Source organism: Rattus norvegicus, chromosome 5 (assembly GCF_021556685.1).
Source record: "Rattus norvegicus strain SHRSP/BbbUtx chromosome 5, alternate assembly SHRSP_T2T, whole genome shotgun sequence".
In the NCBI taxonomy this organism is placed as follows: Eukaryota; Metazoa; Chordata; class Mammalia; order Rodentia; family Muridae; genus Rattus; species Rattus norvegicus.
The window spans coordinates 76,970,021-76,987,384 of NC_141538.1; the positions used below are offsets into that span (position 1 = coordinate 76,970,021).

At 48.5% G+C, this 17,364-nt stretch overlaps 1 protein-coding gene across 7 annotated transcripts in view; it reads right to left on the reverse strand.

Moving 5' to 3' along the window:
- Positions 1-17,364, reverse strand: part of Epb41l4b (erythrocyte membrane protein band 4.1 like 4B) — a 160,388-nt gene that overhangs the window by 81,018 nt on the left and 62,006 nt on the right. For 5 of the 7 annotated variants that reach the window (NM_001401792.2, XM_087550508.1, XM_087550509.1 and 2 more), the window contains 9 exon segments: positions 1,938-1,968; positions 4,120-4,229; positions 7,061-7,230; positions 7,317-7,386; positions 7,697-7,785; positions 7,948-8,035; positions 9,515-9,635; positions 14,715-14,767; positions 16,671-16,715. In NM_001401792.2, the coding sequence (NP_001388721.1) occupies positions 1,938-1,968; positions 4,120-4,229; positions 7,061-7,230; positions 7,317-7,386; positions 7,697-7,785; positions 7,948-8,035; positions 9,515-9,635; positions 14,715-14,767; positions 16,671-16,715 (777 nt within the window). 7 annotated transcript variants of the gene reach the window in all.

Consider the following 17,364-nt stretch of genomic DNA (forward strand, 5'->3'; position numbering starts at 1 on the left):
TTTGATTAGAATCTTAATTAGAACTAGCTTGGCAAATATATAAACATATACCCATATATGTATGTGGAATATATGTATGTATGTATGTATGTATGTATGTATGTATGTATGTATGTATTTGCCCAGAGAGGCACACAGACAGACACACAGAGAGATACAGAAATCTGTTGCATAAGGCACAAACTCAGCACCTATCGGAAACCTCCCAAGTGCAGAACAATTACTGAACAGTCACTGTTGCTAGGGTGGCTGCTGGGGTGCTTGCCTGGAATCAAGGTTTACTGCCTCTCTCCCGATGGGAGGGAGGCACCTCTGTGCAGAGTCTCACACCTGTCTACGTTTAATCTTCAGCGAGGACTGGTGGTAAAGGCAGGTTCTGATTCAGACCTCCTAGGCTGGCCCTTGGCAGGTGGGTAAAGTGTTCTACAAGGCACTGCTTTTCCAGCAGAACCTCTGCGGTTCCCAGCACCACTCTCTCGGTGGTCCCCGCGGGGACTCTACTCACCAGGATCCCACGGGCTGGGAAGAGCAATTAAACAGCTGCTAACCGTGGTCATAAGCTCATTTGTCCCTAAAGGGTGTATTTACTGAAAATCCGTGTGTGTGTGTGTGTGTGTGTGTGTGTGTGTGTGTGTGTGTGGCGATTTTTTTAAAATGTTTGTTTTGATTCTCAATATATCATCTCCCCTAGATTCTAAGAGAGAAAAAAAATGCCACTCTATCAGGGAACTACAAACAAAACAATCATCCCCCAAGAAAGCAAGAAATACTGTAGCTTGCAATCCCAAGAACTAAAAGCAGGACCTGACCTAAAAATAAAAATGTCCGTAGTTTTTGGCATACTACCTGCAGAGCCCCTAGCTGCTAGAGACCCCTGAGACATAGGGCACATGTGCATTGTTTCCAAATGGTCCAGAGGTTTCCTACCCAACGGGAACATCATCAGGTAATTCCAGACACAGGCAGGGTCAGGAACACCTGTGCAGGAGAAGCAGCAGCTAATCCCACCCGTGGGTCAACTGTGGCGGACTGCTCCTTATGAATAAAGTTTTATTAACAGCCATATTCACTTGTCTACACACTGTCTACAGCTGCTTCTGGGTTGCAACAGCAGCACCAAATAGTTTTGTTAAGGGACATCATGGCCCAGAATTCAAAATATCTCCAACCAGTCCCCTGATAAGAAGCCTGCAAAGTCCTGCACTGGAGATGTTCAGTCTTGTGACACACCATTTTCCTGCAGAAACTCGGGACATGGTTTATTTATTGCTTCTTCTTCCTCTTTTTTTTTTCTTTTCTTTTTTTCAGAGCTGGGGACCGAACCCAGGGCCTTGCGCTTGCTAGGCAAGCACTCTACCACTGAGCTAAATCCTCAACCCCTATTTATTGCTTCTTATATGTCTATGTGTGTGATGTGTATGTGTGCTGTGGTGCACATCTGGAGGTTGGTTTCAGGATCTAATATGAGTCCCGAGGCTAGCATAGCAGGCACCTGCACCCACTCAACCCTCTCCCCAGCCCTCCAGTGGTGGTCAGCGTCTCCTAACATCTGCTAGTCAGTGGACGAAACGGCACCTGCTGCCATGGAGCCTTTGCTCATCAGGAGCGTGGTCATTAGTCCCACCTTTGCCTGCTACATCATTTCGCACATGCTACGTGCGTGCGTGTATGTGTGTGTGCCTGCCGCCTTACCCCCAGACGACAAACAGAGCGTTATGCTTTTCAGACAAAGTGGCTTGTTTTGCAACAGGAAAGCCTTGGAACGTTCTGTTGTGTGCTTATTGACAGCTGGGAGGGTGGTGTAGCCAGGCAGCAGAAAAGGGAGGAAAGTTATCAGGTGAGTCACCTGGGTCTATTGTATTAAGGAAAAAGTCTACACTGCAAACAAACATGGTAATTAGGGGGGGAGGCTGTGTTGGGGCGTCTGGGGTACTTACCAGAGCTGGGCAGCAATCACTGGGTTGCTCGCTGTAAAAGGAAAGATAGAAAGTTATGCAGAACTTTAAAACATTCACCATGCAACACACAAAGAATGACTGGGCAGGGACCTCATCTCGAGCCAGGCGGGCGGCCCTGAACTCCGTCTACCTCTTCCCTCAGGACTTGAACAGCCCTCTCTGTAACTCATGCTGTTTCATCTAGGTCTCTAGGCAACTCTCAGAGCAGACTCCCAGGGCTGGGCACGCAGGTATGCAGGCACACCAGAAGGGACCACAGGTCAGTGGTTGCTCCTGAGGAGAATTCAGTCTGGGATGGAAATCGGTATAACATGAAGGATGAAATACCTGCAGGCATTTATGGAAGGACTTAGAGCAGGCATTTTTAATGAGGCAGAGGCAGAGCCTGCATGAAAGGGGCAGGTATTTACTCAATGATACTTCAATTTACATGTTTTCTTTTGGTGTAATGCTGGGATTTGAACCCTCAGCCTTGCAACCACTGAGCTATATCCTCGACTCCCCCTATCCCCTCCACACACGTTTCTTTTCTTTTGATGGGGGAGGGGGCAGAGTTTTATGTTGCTCAAGCTGCCCTCGAATGCTATGTATGTAGCTGAGGATGACCTTGAACCCCCGACCCACCTGCCTCAACCTCTCAAGTGTTGAGATGATAGGTTTTTCACAAAACTGGGGGATCAAATCCAGGGTTCTGTCTGTGCTAGGCAAGTACCCTACCCTCCAAGCTGTACCTCAGCTCTGCTTGCTTCTTTTCAAGGGCATGCTAGGGGAAATCGTTCAAAGCTTCATAAAGAAAATACTAGGACTCTAGCTAGCCATTAAGGGCGGGGGTTTAAAAAAAAAAGGGAAAAAGAAAAAGAAAGAAAAAACTGTCAATAAAATAAATGAAGAAAAAGGATCTAGAGGCCAGAAAGGAGGGTGAGAGGGGAATCTCAGAGCCAGAGTCTAGAACAGCCCCAAGCTACCCAATGGGTCCTAGCATGTGTTCCACACTTTTAGGTCAGCCACACTGGATGCTTCCTCCCCTGTGCGAGCACACACTTGTGGAGACTGGGTGCTTATAACTAGATCAAAATAGTGCCTTTTCTTTAGAAAGTTGTTCCCAGGATTGGTCTGTTTCTAGGGGCTGTAACTCAGTGGGCAACCTCCCCCAGCCACGCTCGCCCTCCTCAGTGAAGCTCTGCTAATGGAAGCTCTGCGTGATTCCCAGCCCTTGCTGTTCCCTTAGACACTGCCTGAGGCTGCCTGCAGTAAGCCTTCATCACCCTCCCTCTGAACACGGTCTCCTTCCCTGGCCTTTCTTAATGTTCAGGCTGCATTTTCTGGACTCTGAGCTTTTCTCCTCTACTAAAGGAGCAGGGGATGACTTGAGACCTGTTGACTGCCATGCTCTGGAGCTGTTGGCTCTTAAGGGAAGGGAACAGGGTGGAGGGAGACAAGGCTGAAGATGAGAGGAGGCACAGGCATGTAAACAAGGCTCCAGAGGCCCATTAAATCCCAAGTTGTGCAAGGAAAAGTGTCCAGAACAGTCCCAACAAGCACAGGAAGGAGGGGAACAGAGGCTGTACATGATGGCCTTACTGTACAAAACAGGCCGGGTGGAGGGGCCATCCATGGAGAGAAACGAGCTACGCAGAGCTCCAGGCTAAGATGACAAAATCCAGTTTAAATGGAATTGAGTCAGGAGTGCTCATATATTGGCTGATACATCCTGGTGTGAGCCACCTCAGTAAGGGACATTAGGCTCAGAGAACTCTGAACAGGAGGAGAGGAGCAGCCTGGGGTACAGCCATACTCATGGATGAGGATGGGGGACCTGAACTATGTCCCTGCAGGTTGGGCATGCACTCTTCTGTGGTCACAATTCTGGTTAGCACACGCCCGTGTCCCCACCAGGAATGGCAAGGCAGTGGAGACACTGAATGCTGTACCTTCTATGGGCATAAAATAAGCAGAGAGACACAGTTGCAGGAAGCCAGACAAGGGAAGGTAAAGGAACAGATTGAGCAGGAGGAAAATTAAAGACTGAAGGGCCACCGAGACCTCATCCTTTTTCAACAGCTTTTGAACACCAGAGGGTAATAGTGGTAGGTTCTTCCCCTAGCTAGTCGACCCACCAACCCTGCCGCAAAACGTCAGCAAGGAAGGAACCCCCTACAACCTTTGAATGTGGAATGTCGCCGGGAAGGGTAACGTTTGCTAGGCTTCCTCTCAAAGGTGCTGGTTCTTCGCAATCTGGAGCCGTGTGTAGCTTGATATTCTGTCCGTCCACTGGGAAGGAAATATTTGGTTGCACATTAACACCAACAGCAGCTCTCAGCATACCATAGCTATTGCAAATGACTCTTTTTTCAAGAGCTCCAGCGTGTGTTTCAACTTAGCATGGAGTCGCCCGGTAAAGGCATGCTAAGTTTAAAGCTTTTATTTGGAAATACAGTCTCCTTTGCCAAGCCAGGAACAGGGGCAAGAATCTTTCAAAGGAAAAAACCTGCAACTTAAGTACCGGCTACTTGGTTTTTCTTAAAACAAGTAGGTCTGAGTTCTTGGATCATTTGATGAGGAAGACATTGATGAGACACAGAGTAACCCTTCGAGGAACACCGTAGAGACATTTAGCATTCACCACCTTCTCCCAGGCTGTGTAGCAGAGCTCCTCACCTAAACCCTAGCTTCCCTTGCTATTCGCCAAAGGAAATGTTTCTAACTTTAAAGGCTTTCCAGATTTCTACCACTGTGAAGGCAGCTGCAGTTTCCAGGAGGGGAGCTGTGTTTTGCTGATCCACCCATCACTGCTCCAATCCAGTCACTCTTGGCTCATGGTTTCCCAGAAGGAAGGAGCCAAACGTTACCTGCTCCAGATGCCTCCAAGGGGCAACCTCACCTCCAAGCTTCCCTTCCTCTTTCATATCTCCTTGAGGAACAGAGGTCACTAGGTCTGAGCTAATTGGAGCATTTCTCCCCAGTAGGGAAACGCCTGCTTGCTCTGGCAATCTCCAAGGCTGCCCTCCCCACCCAACTCCAAATCCACACGGATACAGGCAGACTGCAGCGGCTCTGGGAACCTCTGCATGCTGACATTTCCATCCTCCTGGGGCCTTGTGATGCGCATCCTTTTCCTCAAGGACCTGGTCTTCTTTTCCCCTTCCTTGGAGCATTTAAAAAATACATTCAAACAAAGACCATTCTTTAAACAGAAACACACAGCCGTTTCCTTGCACAGTGGATAAATCTGAAGCGAGCAACACGTCTGGCATTTTAAACAGAGTTCAGGGACATGCCATGCGTGGGCAGAGGTTATGAAACCAAGTGAAGTCTTCTACCACAGAACTCAGATTCTCACTCTGGAGTGTATTTAAAATGTACACTCTAGGCTGGAGAGATGGGTAAGAATCCTGGCTGCTCTTCCAGAGGGTCCAGGTTTGAGCCCCCAGCACAGCAGCACTCTAGTTTTAGGACATCTGACGTGTTCTCTGGCCTGGTGCACAAACATGCATGTAGACAAAACACCCATCCACATAAATAAATGAAATTTAAAAAAAATCAAAATGCACATTCCAAGGGCTGACACACGCGTGTGTACATTCAGATTCTGACGACAGAGGCTGCAGGGGCAGATGTTTTCACAGATGCCCCAGAAGTTTTCATGCACTCATCTCATAGGCAAAAGCAAAAACATGTGAGGATAAGTTATCTCTCCAGGCTCTTTTCAGATCCAACACGCATGCACACACACCCACACGCACACAGACACAGCTCCCACCTTTAACCATTACCAATACCAAATCTGTTGATACTGGTATGTGAAAGGAAACAGCTATGGGGAGAAATTTAAGAACCAGGGCTGGGGACATGGCTCATGCAGTAAAGCACTGGCACAAGCACGCAGGCCCGAGTTCAGATCCCCTGCACCCGTGTACACAACAAGGTGTTGCTTGCAATCCGTAATCCTAGCACTGAAGAGGTAGAGATCACAGATCTTTAGGGGTTTACAGCCTATCTCACTCACCAAGCACCGGATTCAGTAAGAGACCCTGGCTCAAAAACAAAGACTGACTGACTGAATGAATGAATGTAGCCACTATAGCTGTTAAAAAAATATGAAATAAAATAAAATCCAAAGATGGAGAGCCTATATTGATCTCAGGCCTCTACAGACACAGACACACACAGAGAGACAGACAAGACACGCACACGTGCTCGCACACACACACACACACCCTAGAAACAGGAGCACCAAGGTCAGGTGTGTGGGGCACACTTATAATCCACTTGGGAGGCAGAGACTGGAGGATCACAGGTTCTAGATGAGCCTAGGAGAAGACATGAAGAAGAGAGGGGAGACGGAGAGATCACAAAGGAAAAGCCAGACGGGCTGGCACTACTCTCTACTGCCTACTGGCTGCTTGACAGTCTGAGCCTAGTGTAGCTTGTAAATACGAGGACACTTGACCTGCCTCAGTAAGGCCGCCTGTAGGATTGAGAGTGGGTTGTGAGGAGCTCTGGTGCAGCACGGTCCAACCAGACCTCCCGTGATGATACTATGTGCTGTATCTGCCCTACTCATGGGCAGTCACTACCTCATGTGGCCGCTGAACGCCAGATAAGTGGCTGGATGAGACCGGGAAACTACAGTTTTCAACGTATCGAACAGTCATTCTCTTCTGCTGCTTTACGTAACCACCGCTGGCAATGGACAGCACAGCCCTAGCTATGGGTCAGATCCTGGCAACTCTGTTACTAGACGGATGAACACACTTCACCCCTGAGTCCAAAACATTCAGGGCCCCAGGCTCACATATTTGCAATATCGAGTACCAAATCAGCAAACAGTTCCAAACTGAGAAAAAACTGTCAGCGTTTCAAATGCTCCGAGCACCAAGCCCCTCAGGTAACAGGCTCCTCACCCCCGCGTCAGTTCCATCTCATCAGTAAAGTGATGGAAACCGACAGAGGTCGTGAAGGTCCTTTAGCCAGGAGGAGGGGGTGGGGCGGACGACCCAGGTGGCCGGACACGAATCCGCTGCTACACTCACTCATACACAAGAAAAGGAGCTGTCGTTCTCTAAAACACGTGTGGTCCACGCCACACAGCAACTGCCAACCTGAACCGGAAGCGGGAACCCAGCCGGATGAAGTCGGATCTGGCGGACTTGCTGTTGCTGGGCGTGCGCAGACGGAAGAAGGCGTGGTGCTCCACAGCGCACTTCCACAGGTGCTTGCAGGTGCGCGCGCTGTCCAGCCTGAACACGAAGGTGTGCTCTTGCTCACGCCCCTGGGGGAGGAAGCAAAGGTCCTCGTGGGGGGCGCACGTGATGCCAGCGAGCGGCAGCAAGGAGGACGCTGGGAAGCAAGACCTACCTGGTCGTCATCCTCCACTACCACGAGGGTCAGTTTGCTCTTTTTAAAGTCCATTTTGGTGATCTTAGGCCTGGTCAGAGAGAAAGCATTTTAAAAAGGGCAGTCTACAGCCAAACCGTCTACACATCAAACAGCTTCCTTTCTACTTATAAAAGCTTAGATTGGCTAAGAGAAGAGAATCATCATTCATCCATTTAAATACGATTATCTACAAGTTCAGTGCACTGGCCACACGCCCACAATGACAATAGGATGGTGTGATTTTTTTTTTTTTAAAGCAAATCTGGGCGTTGCAAATACCCCTCAAAATCATCCATCACATAGACTTTCCAACACAAAATAGGAAAAGACATTTTTAATATTAGACAAAACTAAATTACCAAAAGAATAAGCCTATTTTGTTAGCTCCTTCAAAGATTAATATGCCTGTCGGGGTCAGTCCAAGAGAATATTCACAGCCATCTCTTCCCTACAAACAAACGAAGTGACAGTCGGTAGAGGGTTCTAACAGGTCGTCACAGAGAAGAACGTAAAAACAATTTCCTCACCAAAATTTACTTTGTCGGCACGCTATACATTTTTTTTCTCAGAAACAGCAAAATAAAATGAAACAAACACACACAGTTCTTACCCTGACAACATGCATGTCCACCCCATACATTTCCAGCCACTTCGCTTTGTTCAGATAGGAGAGTTCCGCCTGGGCAGGGCTCTTTCCCCTTTGAAAGACCAATGGAGACACGTGTAAACTGGGACTCACACACTGGCAGGGGTGTGAAGGGCCCGCTGTGCGGTAGAGGGTCTCGAAAGTTTATAAGTCTGGGAAACAATCTCCAAGAACCCACTGGTGACTGGAACGGGAGACCACAAGATGGTGTTTCTTAGGATAACTAGCCTAAGAAAACAAGAGTGGGGCCTAAGGCACACAGAAGGCTTGTTCCTCCTGCCCTTCCTTGGGAGAAAGCAGGCTGTCTGTGGGGGAGTGGGCGGGACTGTTGATGTCACCTCTGCATACTTCCCTGTCACTGGATGAAAACACACCATGCCATCTTCTATTTCAAAAGTCATTGTAGGACCGAAGGACAAGAAAAGGTCACGCTAAGTGCAAGGTCCAAGAGTAATGATCAACGGGTAGTTTGTGGACATGTGTGCACGGGTATGTGTGTACATGTAAATCACTGGGAAACTGCCTTATTGGTCCAAGCAAAACAAAAATAAATCCATTAGATTAGTGTTGGTGGCAGAAGGGACCCATGGAAGACATATCTGGCATGCTGGCTCTCAGTGTGCTGAGCACACTTCTGGGCATATGGGTGAGACCCAGCTCTGAGCATGAAAGTCATTTATGTCACGTTAACCTGACAGAACCGAGAGGTCCGAGAGGTGATGTCATACATATTGAAAGATTGTTCCTGTGATGAGATTTCATGCCTGCCGCAGGAAGCCAGGCGTGGACCTCTCAAATGTGTCACCAGGTCGGTGTTCAGAAGTCTCATGCTTTAGATTCAGGATTGGGGTGGTAGGGATGCTCCCCCTATATTTCTAAAAGGTTTGCTCCAGAGCAGTGGTTCGCAACCTGTGGGTTGCAACCCCTTCGGCGGTCAAACAACCCTTTCTTTCACGGGGGGCCACCTAAGGCCATCAGAAAACACAGGTATTTAGATCATGACTCATAACAGTAGCAAAACTACAGTTATAAAATAACAACAAAAATAATTTTATGGTTGGGGTCGCCACAACGTGAGGAACTGTATTAAGGGGTCCCAGCATTAGGAAGGCTGAGAACCAACTGTTCTAGAAAGTTCTGTTTGGGAAGGATAGGACCTGTAAAGTGCAGTGTCTCCTCATTATCCACACTTGGGGTGCGACTAGTAAGTAATGGTTAAACCAGACCAGAGCTGTATGTATTTAAAAGGCAAAAACAAAAAAACAAAAACAAAAACAAAAACCCAGCATGGTTTGCATTTCTAGAAAAAAAGGTGACACACAGGTCCTAGGGAAACAGGCGTGAAGAGCACAGAAGAGAGGCTACGACCTAGAGCTGTGGCTTTCTGGTCATTAACGAGCCCCTCCCTATGAGGCGAGAGGCACACTGTGTTGCAGAAGGCATGCAATAGTTTGCCAGAAGGGTCTGAAGGAAAACACACCACACGAAATAAACGGGCAGTTCAGACCACGAGAGAGGTGCGCTGAGGTACCTGTACTCTTTCCATCTCTGGAAGATATCGAACTCCATGGCTTCTGTCTGATTTGGGATGAACCGAAACTCAGACACAAGCTCCGGTGTGTGTTCCGGGAGCTCACACTCTCCTAGCTCCGCTGTGCAGTTCATAAAAGAGAGGAGAACGGGAGACGGTGAACCTTTGGGTTATTGCTGTAACCAATCAGGCATTCTTTCTGATCAGAAAGCATGGGTGCCCCTCATGTACAACCCTCTCATTATCATGTTCCCTCAGAGTCGTTCTAACACCCTCCCGATAGAGAAGTACCCCGCCATCTTAGTCATCACTGTCTTTCTCTTCAGTGCTTCTCCTACCTAGGGAGGCCTCGGCTCACATTTCCCCAGGAAATGGAAATTTGCAATAAAAGGCATTGCAGGCAATGAGGACCTGCCAGTGAGCATCTTTTGCTCAGGGCTCTCGTTAAGCATAGGCCAGAGCAACACTTTAATGTTTGCAGGGCTGGAAAGAGTGGATTAAGAATTTGGTGCATGTAGAATACAAGTGAGGAGTAAAGGAGCAGCGAGGGAGGGAGAGCAGGCTGCAGGAGCAACTGCGGCAAGTCAAGCAGAACGGAGAAGGGAGAGGGCTGGGCCAGAGAGGGAGAGCAACAGGAGCCTGCCTGGGAAAGAAAGAGCCCAATGGACACTGCACAGTTCTTGTTCTTGCCAGGCTCCGACACAGAGGGTCCAGGAACACGACGGCCCCATCGTTCTGGAGCAGGAATGAGAAAACCCACTTTCCCCACCCTGCCCCTTCAGAACTCAGAATAAAAAGGAGTCTCCCAGTTTCCTCTATAACCTGATTACAGTAACTGTAAGGGCTTCAGGCTGGCAGGTTTAGAATCAGACTTGCATGTCCATCCAGAACAGCCCACTGACTGCCTGCTGCTTCACAAGACCTTCAAGAACTGGTGCGCTTTCCTTGGGAAGACACTGACCCACAACACTTGTGTTTGAACATGGAATGTAGAGGAATCATTGGGTAGGTTCATTAAAGCCCATCACCGTGCCCCATACCCAGAGTTGTTGACCCTGATGTGCACCCAGGCCCAGAATTGAATGTAACTGTCGGTGACCTTCAACTTCTGACCCTCCTACCTTCTCTTGAGAGCAGCACTGTGCCTGATTTTATGTGGTGCTGTGGATGAAACTCAGGGCTTCGTACATGCTACCAATTGGGCTGTATCTCCAGCCCATCCAATTTGCACTTCTAACAAAATCCCCACGTGACACTGACACAGCTAGCCGAGGAATGGGAGAAAACCTGGAGCCTGATGTCTCAAGACATCTAATCTAGCAGTGAATGGAGCCACATATGCCCAGGAACCTGGGGGAACAGCAGCGCTCCCTACATATCAGTATCTTCTCATCACCCTATTGGGGATTCTGAGGACCAAAATCTCACAGCCCAACTTTCAGGAAAAAGACTCCATCTGACTTGCAGAATGGATAAAATGTCCCCGTGAGCAAGTGTGGCGTGTCACATCCTGAAATCCCAGCACGGGCTATGGTAGGTGCCTCTGCTGGTCAAGGTCTGGGCGAGACAAAGTGAGACCCAGTCTCAAAACATGAAACAGAACAGTTCCATTCCTGCACAGGAGGCAATAAAATCAAACTCAAGGAGACTGTGCCTTCAGAGGCAGAGAGAGGCGGCCTGATAAATACGTCTCCATTGGAATGCCACCCTCCACATCACTGAGACCCAGACATAAAGGTGTCTGGGTCAGGGCATGCAGCAGCCTTATGGCCTGGGCCAGGGGACACACATGAAAATCTGTTCTACAAACAATGTGTAGGGTAAAACAGAAAAAGGGTAAAACTGGGTTCTCCAAACTGGAGATCAGCACTGGCCTTGGCCCAAGAGGTCACTGTGGAGTGGTCCTGGCAAACCTTGAGCTTGTCTAGAAAGAAATTCCTTTGATATCTTCTGTACCCATAGGCAAACATGACTCAACGGCACCCTGGTGTCCTAATGGTGGTTTACTGGTGTCCTAAATTGGCAGGATACAGTATACACCAGTGAGAAAGAAAGCAGTGTCCCCTGCAGCCTCTGTTGTACTGGAGCAGGCCTGAGGAGCACCCTGGTCACCACTCTGCCTTCCAAGAACAAGCCGAAAGAACCTGGCACTCCAAGAACCTCCTAATTCTGCAGCCAGGCTCTGGCTCCATGAAGGCCGTAGAAGGCAAAGGAAATGGCTCGGATCTAAGAGACTGAACTCCAGCTCTACAGCAGCTATCTGTGTGCCCCGGGGAAATCACTGAGCTGGTCCAGGTCCAACATCGCTACCCGCAACAGGGGAGTAGTCACATAACAGAGGAGAACACCTTCATGCAAAGGGCGATCCCATGTTTCTTTCTCTCACCCTTTCCCTTAGATAAAGGTTCAAATCTACCACCCACGTATTCCCCAAAGAGCACATCCTCTACTGAAGGCCACAGCATCTCAACTCGAGGGATTAACTCAAGGACAGCACTAAGATATGCCTGAAAGGCTCAACCACCAGAAGGAACTCTGCCCTTCATTTTCTTCACACCACAGAGCAAGGCTAGTGTTCATACCAGGGTGTGTTCCTGGCTGGGCTACAGAGGACAGCATAGGGTGGGATGACAACCTGCGGAAGGCTTCCCCATGTGTCCCTCGGTCCTCGTGGGCATACCGATCATTATTAAATTATACTGCAGACATGAGCAGTTTCTCCAAGAAAGGCTCCAGATGGATGATTTTACTCTCATCTTTGCTACTTTTGCAGTGAGTGTCACTGCAGCTGGACCACTGAGGGCAGAGGTGTGCCTCCTCCTCAAATCACTCAGGACAACAAGACAAGCTTAAAACACTGTGCCAACAGCCTCGGGAGAAAGCTTCTGCAGTGATTAATGGCCCCAGGACTGACACGGGTGCTTGGGTGCTTTCCTTTCATTAACACTACCTTGACAGATCCTTCGGAGCTGCCAAGCCTGACTAGGCCTCTTGCAACTTAGGAACCAGTGTACATGAAGGTCTGTGCAGGTAAAATCTGCATGTGACCAACAAAAAGGAGTGCTCCCAGGGTCCCAACTCTGCCTACACCGAGGCACTCACCAGGAGACTCACTGCATCTGACTGCACAGAGAGAGGAAGCCTGTGGCTCTGTATCTGACACAGTTGGCTTTAAATGAATTGCTATTACTGTTACCACCAGGGCTCTTGACCTACACTGAGGGTCTCTCCAAGCTCAATCCTCTGTTCGTTCTGCGCTTACTGAGCATCTGTTAAGAGGTGACTAAGCACGAGAAGTATTCAGGAATGGGAAAATGCTCATTATTCACAGAGCTTCTTTGCATATACAAATGTGACCGCATACTGTGACGAGATATAGCAAGCAGGGCCAGTGATACGCCTCGGCAGGTGAAGAGGCTTGCCACCAAGCCTGATGACTTGAGTTCAAGCCCCATGACCCACATGTAAAGAAGGGACTCCTGCAAGCTGTCCTCTGACCTCTGCATACACACTAAATTAAAATGTAACAAGAATACTGAGATGCTACACACAAAAAGAAACTGTATTCTAATCCGAGTTACGTATCTTACCAAAAAATCTAAACTCATTAACAGAAGATGTAGGTACCAGTGGGTAGCTGACTGGAATGTCATGTCCTTTCTTTGACCTGCCTGACTGCTGTGCTGTCCTACCTGGAGTCTTTAATCGGTGTGATCTGATCTTGTGATACCTCTCGGATCAGCTCTTCTTAGATGAGTAAACTATGAGCTAGTGAGATGGCTTGGCAGGTCAAGGCACTCGCACCAATCCCGACAACCTCAGCTGGATGTCCAGAACCCACATACGAAAAGCAGAGAACACCCTCTCCAAAGCTGTCTTCCGATACTCCACTCCACCCCCCACACACATAGAGGTTAAAAACAACTGTAAGTAGAAAAATACAAAAGTAAAAGCTGTTTCTTCTTTTATGGTGTTCACAAATACCATAGGTGGATGTGTCCCAGATCAAATCCAGGGAAGCACTGACAAGCACATGCTCATGAAATCCCGTCCTCTTAGGTAGCTCTGGAGACGGAAGCAAGTATTTCTTGTGCATTTTAACAGTAGACCCACCAGGCTCTCCCACAGACAAACAGGCAGTGTGGACGGTCCTGCAGGCAGACCTCCAGCCGTCCAGTTCCCATTTGCACGCTGATGACTTCAGCACCGCTTAGCCAAGGCCCACACAGCCACTTCTCCACAGAAGCCTCCTTCTCTGCTCACTCACTAATGCCACCACCTACCCTCGGCAGCAGCCTGAGTCATCCCACCCCTTCCTCACCTTAAGTCTCATCAGAGAATCCAGCTCCCGGCAGGCACTGACGTGGTGGCTGCCTTCACTGTGTGCACACCCACCAGCCCCGCTCAGGTTCTTACTACATCTGTTACTGTAACAGCCCTCGCCCTACCCGGACCTAGCCCCACTCCAGCTCCTTCTCTCCACACAGCCTTTCCAAAATACACTCCACCCAGGCCTGCTGCCTCGAGAACTCGAAGAGAACTGCTGCTGGCCCCGTGAAGTTTATACTCTCTAAGTGGGACCAGAGGCTGTTCACCAGTTCACACTGTGACTACACACCCACTGTTCCTATGGCTTTCGTTATTGTTTGTTTGCTGGCTTTTTTGGGTTTTTTTGTTTGTTTGTTTGTCTGCTTTTTTTTTTTTTTTCTGGGATGTGGTCTTACGTAGCCCAAGCTGGCCTCAAACTTGTACCCAGTTAAGGATGACTTTGAATTTCTGATTCTCCTGCCACTTCCTCTTCAGTGCTGGGGAGTAAACTCAGCCGAGTTATATCTCTTATCAGCCCCTTACAACACCCAATCCACACGGGGGGTACTAGGCATGGAACCCCAAGGGCCTGTGCATAACCAAGCCAAGAGCAGCATCTCCGCTTCTCTCTGTACTTTCGCCTTGGTTCCTGGAATCATCTTCCTCCCCACGTCCCCCATGGTCCTTCCTCTCCCGAGCCTCCTGTGTATCTCTGCCACTAGGGAACTGCCATGATCTCTGTGTGCTTTCCTCAGCAGACTGTAAGCTCCTGGGGACGGCGACCATATCATATGCCTTCACATCCGGGGAGAAAGCAGGGCATGGGGAGTAGCATGCAGCGCACTCTCACTTACGGAAATGAGCTTCAAGATGTCAGGAAGGGTGAACATACCTTGCAGACAGAGGGCAGCTAGTTCCACGGCTGTTTCATAGGGGCACTTCAGTCTTGGGGGGAAAAAAAGAAGTTAATACTAAGTAGGAAAGGTTACATTTGTAACCATGTAACACAGAAAGCCCGGTAAAAGTCAACAGCAGTTTCAACACATCTATCCAAGAATGCGTTCTATCAACCATGCAAATGCATCCAGTGGGGATGCAAAGAACTCGGGATGTTTAGGAACATTTGCAGTAGACTGAAAACCTTCCCTTTGTATTGGTATCCTAAGTTTATTTTCTTTCAATACAGTCATTTATCTTTTCAAGCTGCCTTCAACCGTCCTTAAAACTAAAACCAGACACTGTACTTACTACTGACTTCCGAGACCTCCAGATGTACTCAGTATCTGCCATGTCCAACTGAGGCAGAACTACTGAAGAGTATTACTGCGAACACAGTGGTTTTACTCATACGGTAAAGTCTCGGGTGAAGCCAGCGCCCCATCCCCATTTCTTTCTCCAGATGAGAGAGTGAGCCTTCAGCATCCCACCGGAGGTCTTCCAGCTGACAGGAGGCCGCGCTGGGCTCAGAACACTGTTTCAGTTACATGCTAACCAGTGGGTGGGAGTACAGACAAACTGGAAAGCACTGGACACTGTTGAAGTGCCACCCTCAAAGGGTTTTTACAAACTGAAGACGAGTTCTGTTGTAACGACGCCTTTGTGTGTATAATGAGCACAGAACGGACAGTGATGAAAAACACACACATCCTCAGCACACGCCAATCAGAAACACGGCTGAGTAAGGCCAATGTATACACTGTACTGTCTACTTATTCTACGACCTCTCTGCCACTGGAATGTTCAGAGTGAAATTCTACCAAGAATTTACAAATGCGGAAATTACATTTTAATTCAAATTTTACTTATTTAGATAATCGATTTATATTTGGTTTGTTTGTTTGAGATAAGGGTCTTACTTTGTAGCTTTGGCTGGCCTAGAACTCACTAGGTGGACCCGACGATCTCAGACTCACTGAGTCCCTCCTGCCTCTGTTTCTGTAGCTCTGCGGTTCAAGGTGGGGGCCACCACAACTGGCAGAAAATATCCACTTTATCTCCTTCAGATTACATTTAAAATCAGAACATATTCCTGTTGGTAACATCAGGCACTGCTTCTTTGTCTTAATATAGCGTCGGGATTTTGGGGTTTTTTGTTTATTTGTTTAATGTAACAGAAAATATTCAGTAACTCATGCTTATTCATATATTTGGGGTGTCTGTGTGCGTGCGTGTGCTGGGTGGGGGTGGGGGCATGCACATGCCATAGCACATGTATAGAGCACAGAGGACAACTTTCAGGTCCCAGGGATTGAACTCAGGTCTTTCGGCTTGGCTGCAGGAACCTTTACCTGCTGAGCCATTTTGTCAGCCTTCTTTCTCTGAGCCCCCTCAAAACCAACCACTTCGGCGAGGACGTGTTTTGTGCTTCATGCTCACTACAAGCCCAGTGCCTTGAGTATGAAGAGCATTTCAGTGAGATGGAAATCCACATCTCCTCCTCGCAGGCCAGACGAGGACCTCTTTACAGTGCTTTAGTGTGATAGTAACTCGTGAGACTGTGAAAACTGCACGAACACTTGTACGTGTATACGCGCTGACGGCGTGTGCTGCTTGCAAATACGACAGAAGCCAGTATGAATGGGGGCAGTGATGCGGCAGGGGGAAGGCGGTTCCCAAATACACCTCACTCAAGATCCTCAGCGCCCTTGGAAACGCTCCAAGCCATAGAGGATCCGCTGTGGAACTGGAGGAAAATGACAGCAGTGCAAATATCTGACTCGCCTGACAGAACCTGGGGCACTGCTTTGAATTTGGTAAAGGGGACAAGGGTAAAAGAGTTAAAACAGTGAACTATGGGGGTATACCAGGCTCTATGCTGGGTTCAGAGTTAGAACAAAAGCATACTTACTTTCCAGAAAGAATGTCATGCCTGAGTTGTAGAACAAACAGGTACCTGACAAACATATACAAACGTCAACAGAGAGGAACCCTTCCCTCCTTCCCCAGCCACCTCCAATCCCCAGCCTCCCATCACTAACACCCCTGCATTGCCCTGGACGCGTGCACTGTCAAAAGGGATGCAGTGCAAACGAAGAGGGAGGGAGCCTCCTCCTGAGCCTGTGGAGAGGCATCCCTGGTCTCAGTGGGCTGGGAGTTTGCAAGACACTTGCAGGATGGGGTGCAGATGTGGTCTGAGAGGACTTGCAGGGTGGCTTTGGTGCAGGAGAGTCTAGCCCAGCATGGAGAATTCTGCACAAGCAATGCAATGCATGCAAGAAAACGGGCTGGGTGGAGCCAGTATGCTGGCGCCCAGCCGGCTGTACCTAGCAGATCCAAGGACTTTTCAAAAAGTCCGCAACGGACTAGAGTCTGCTAGAAACTACGTGACACTTTTCTTCCTGGAGCAGTTTAACTGCTGACTGCCTTTAAAACAAACACTCGTGCAAAGCATGCCTCTCTCTCTCTCTCTCCCTCTTCCTCTCCCTCCTAAAATTACACTACAAAAAATTACAGGGGTAATAAGAAACAAGGTGAAAGGAGGCAGAAAGCATAAGGAGGGCTTACCAAGTTTAAAAAATAGATGTATATGGGTCTTAAATAAA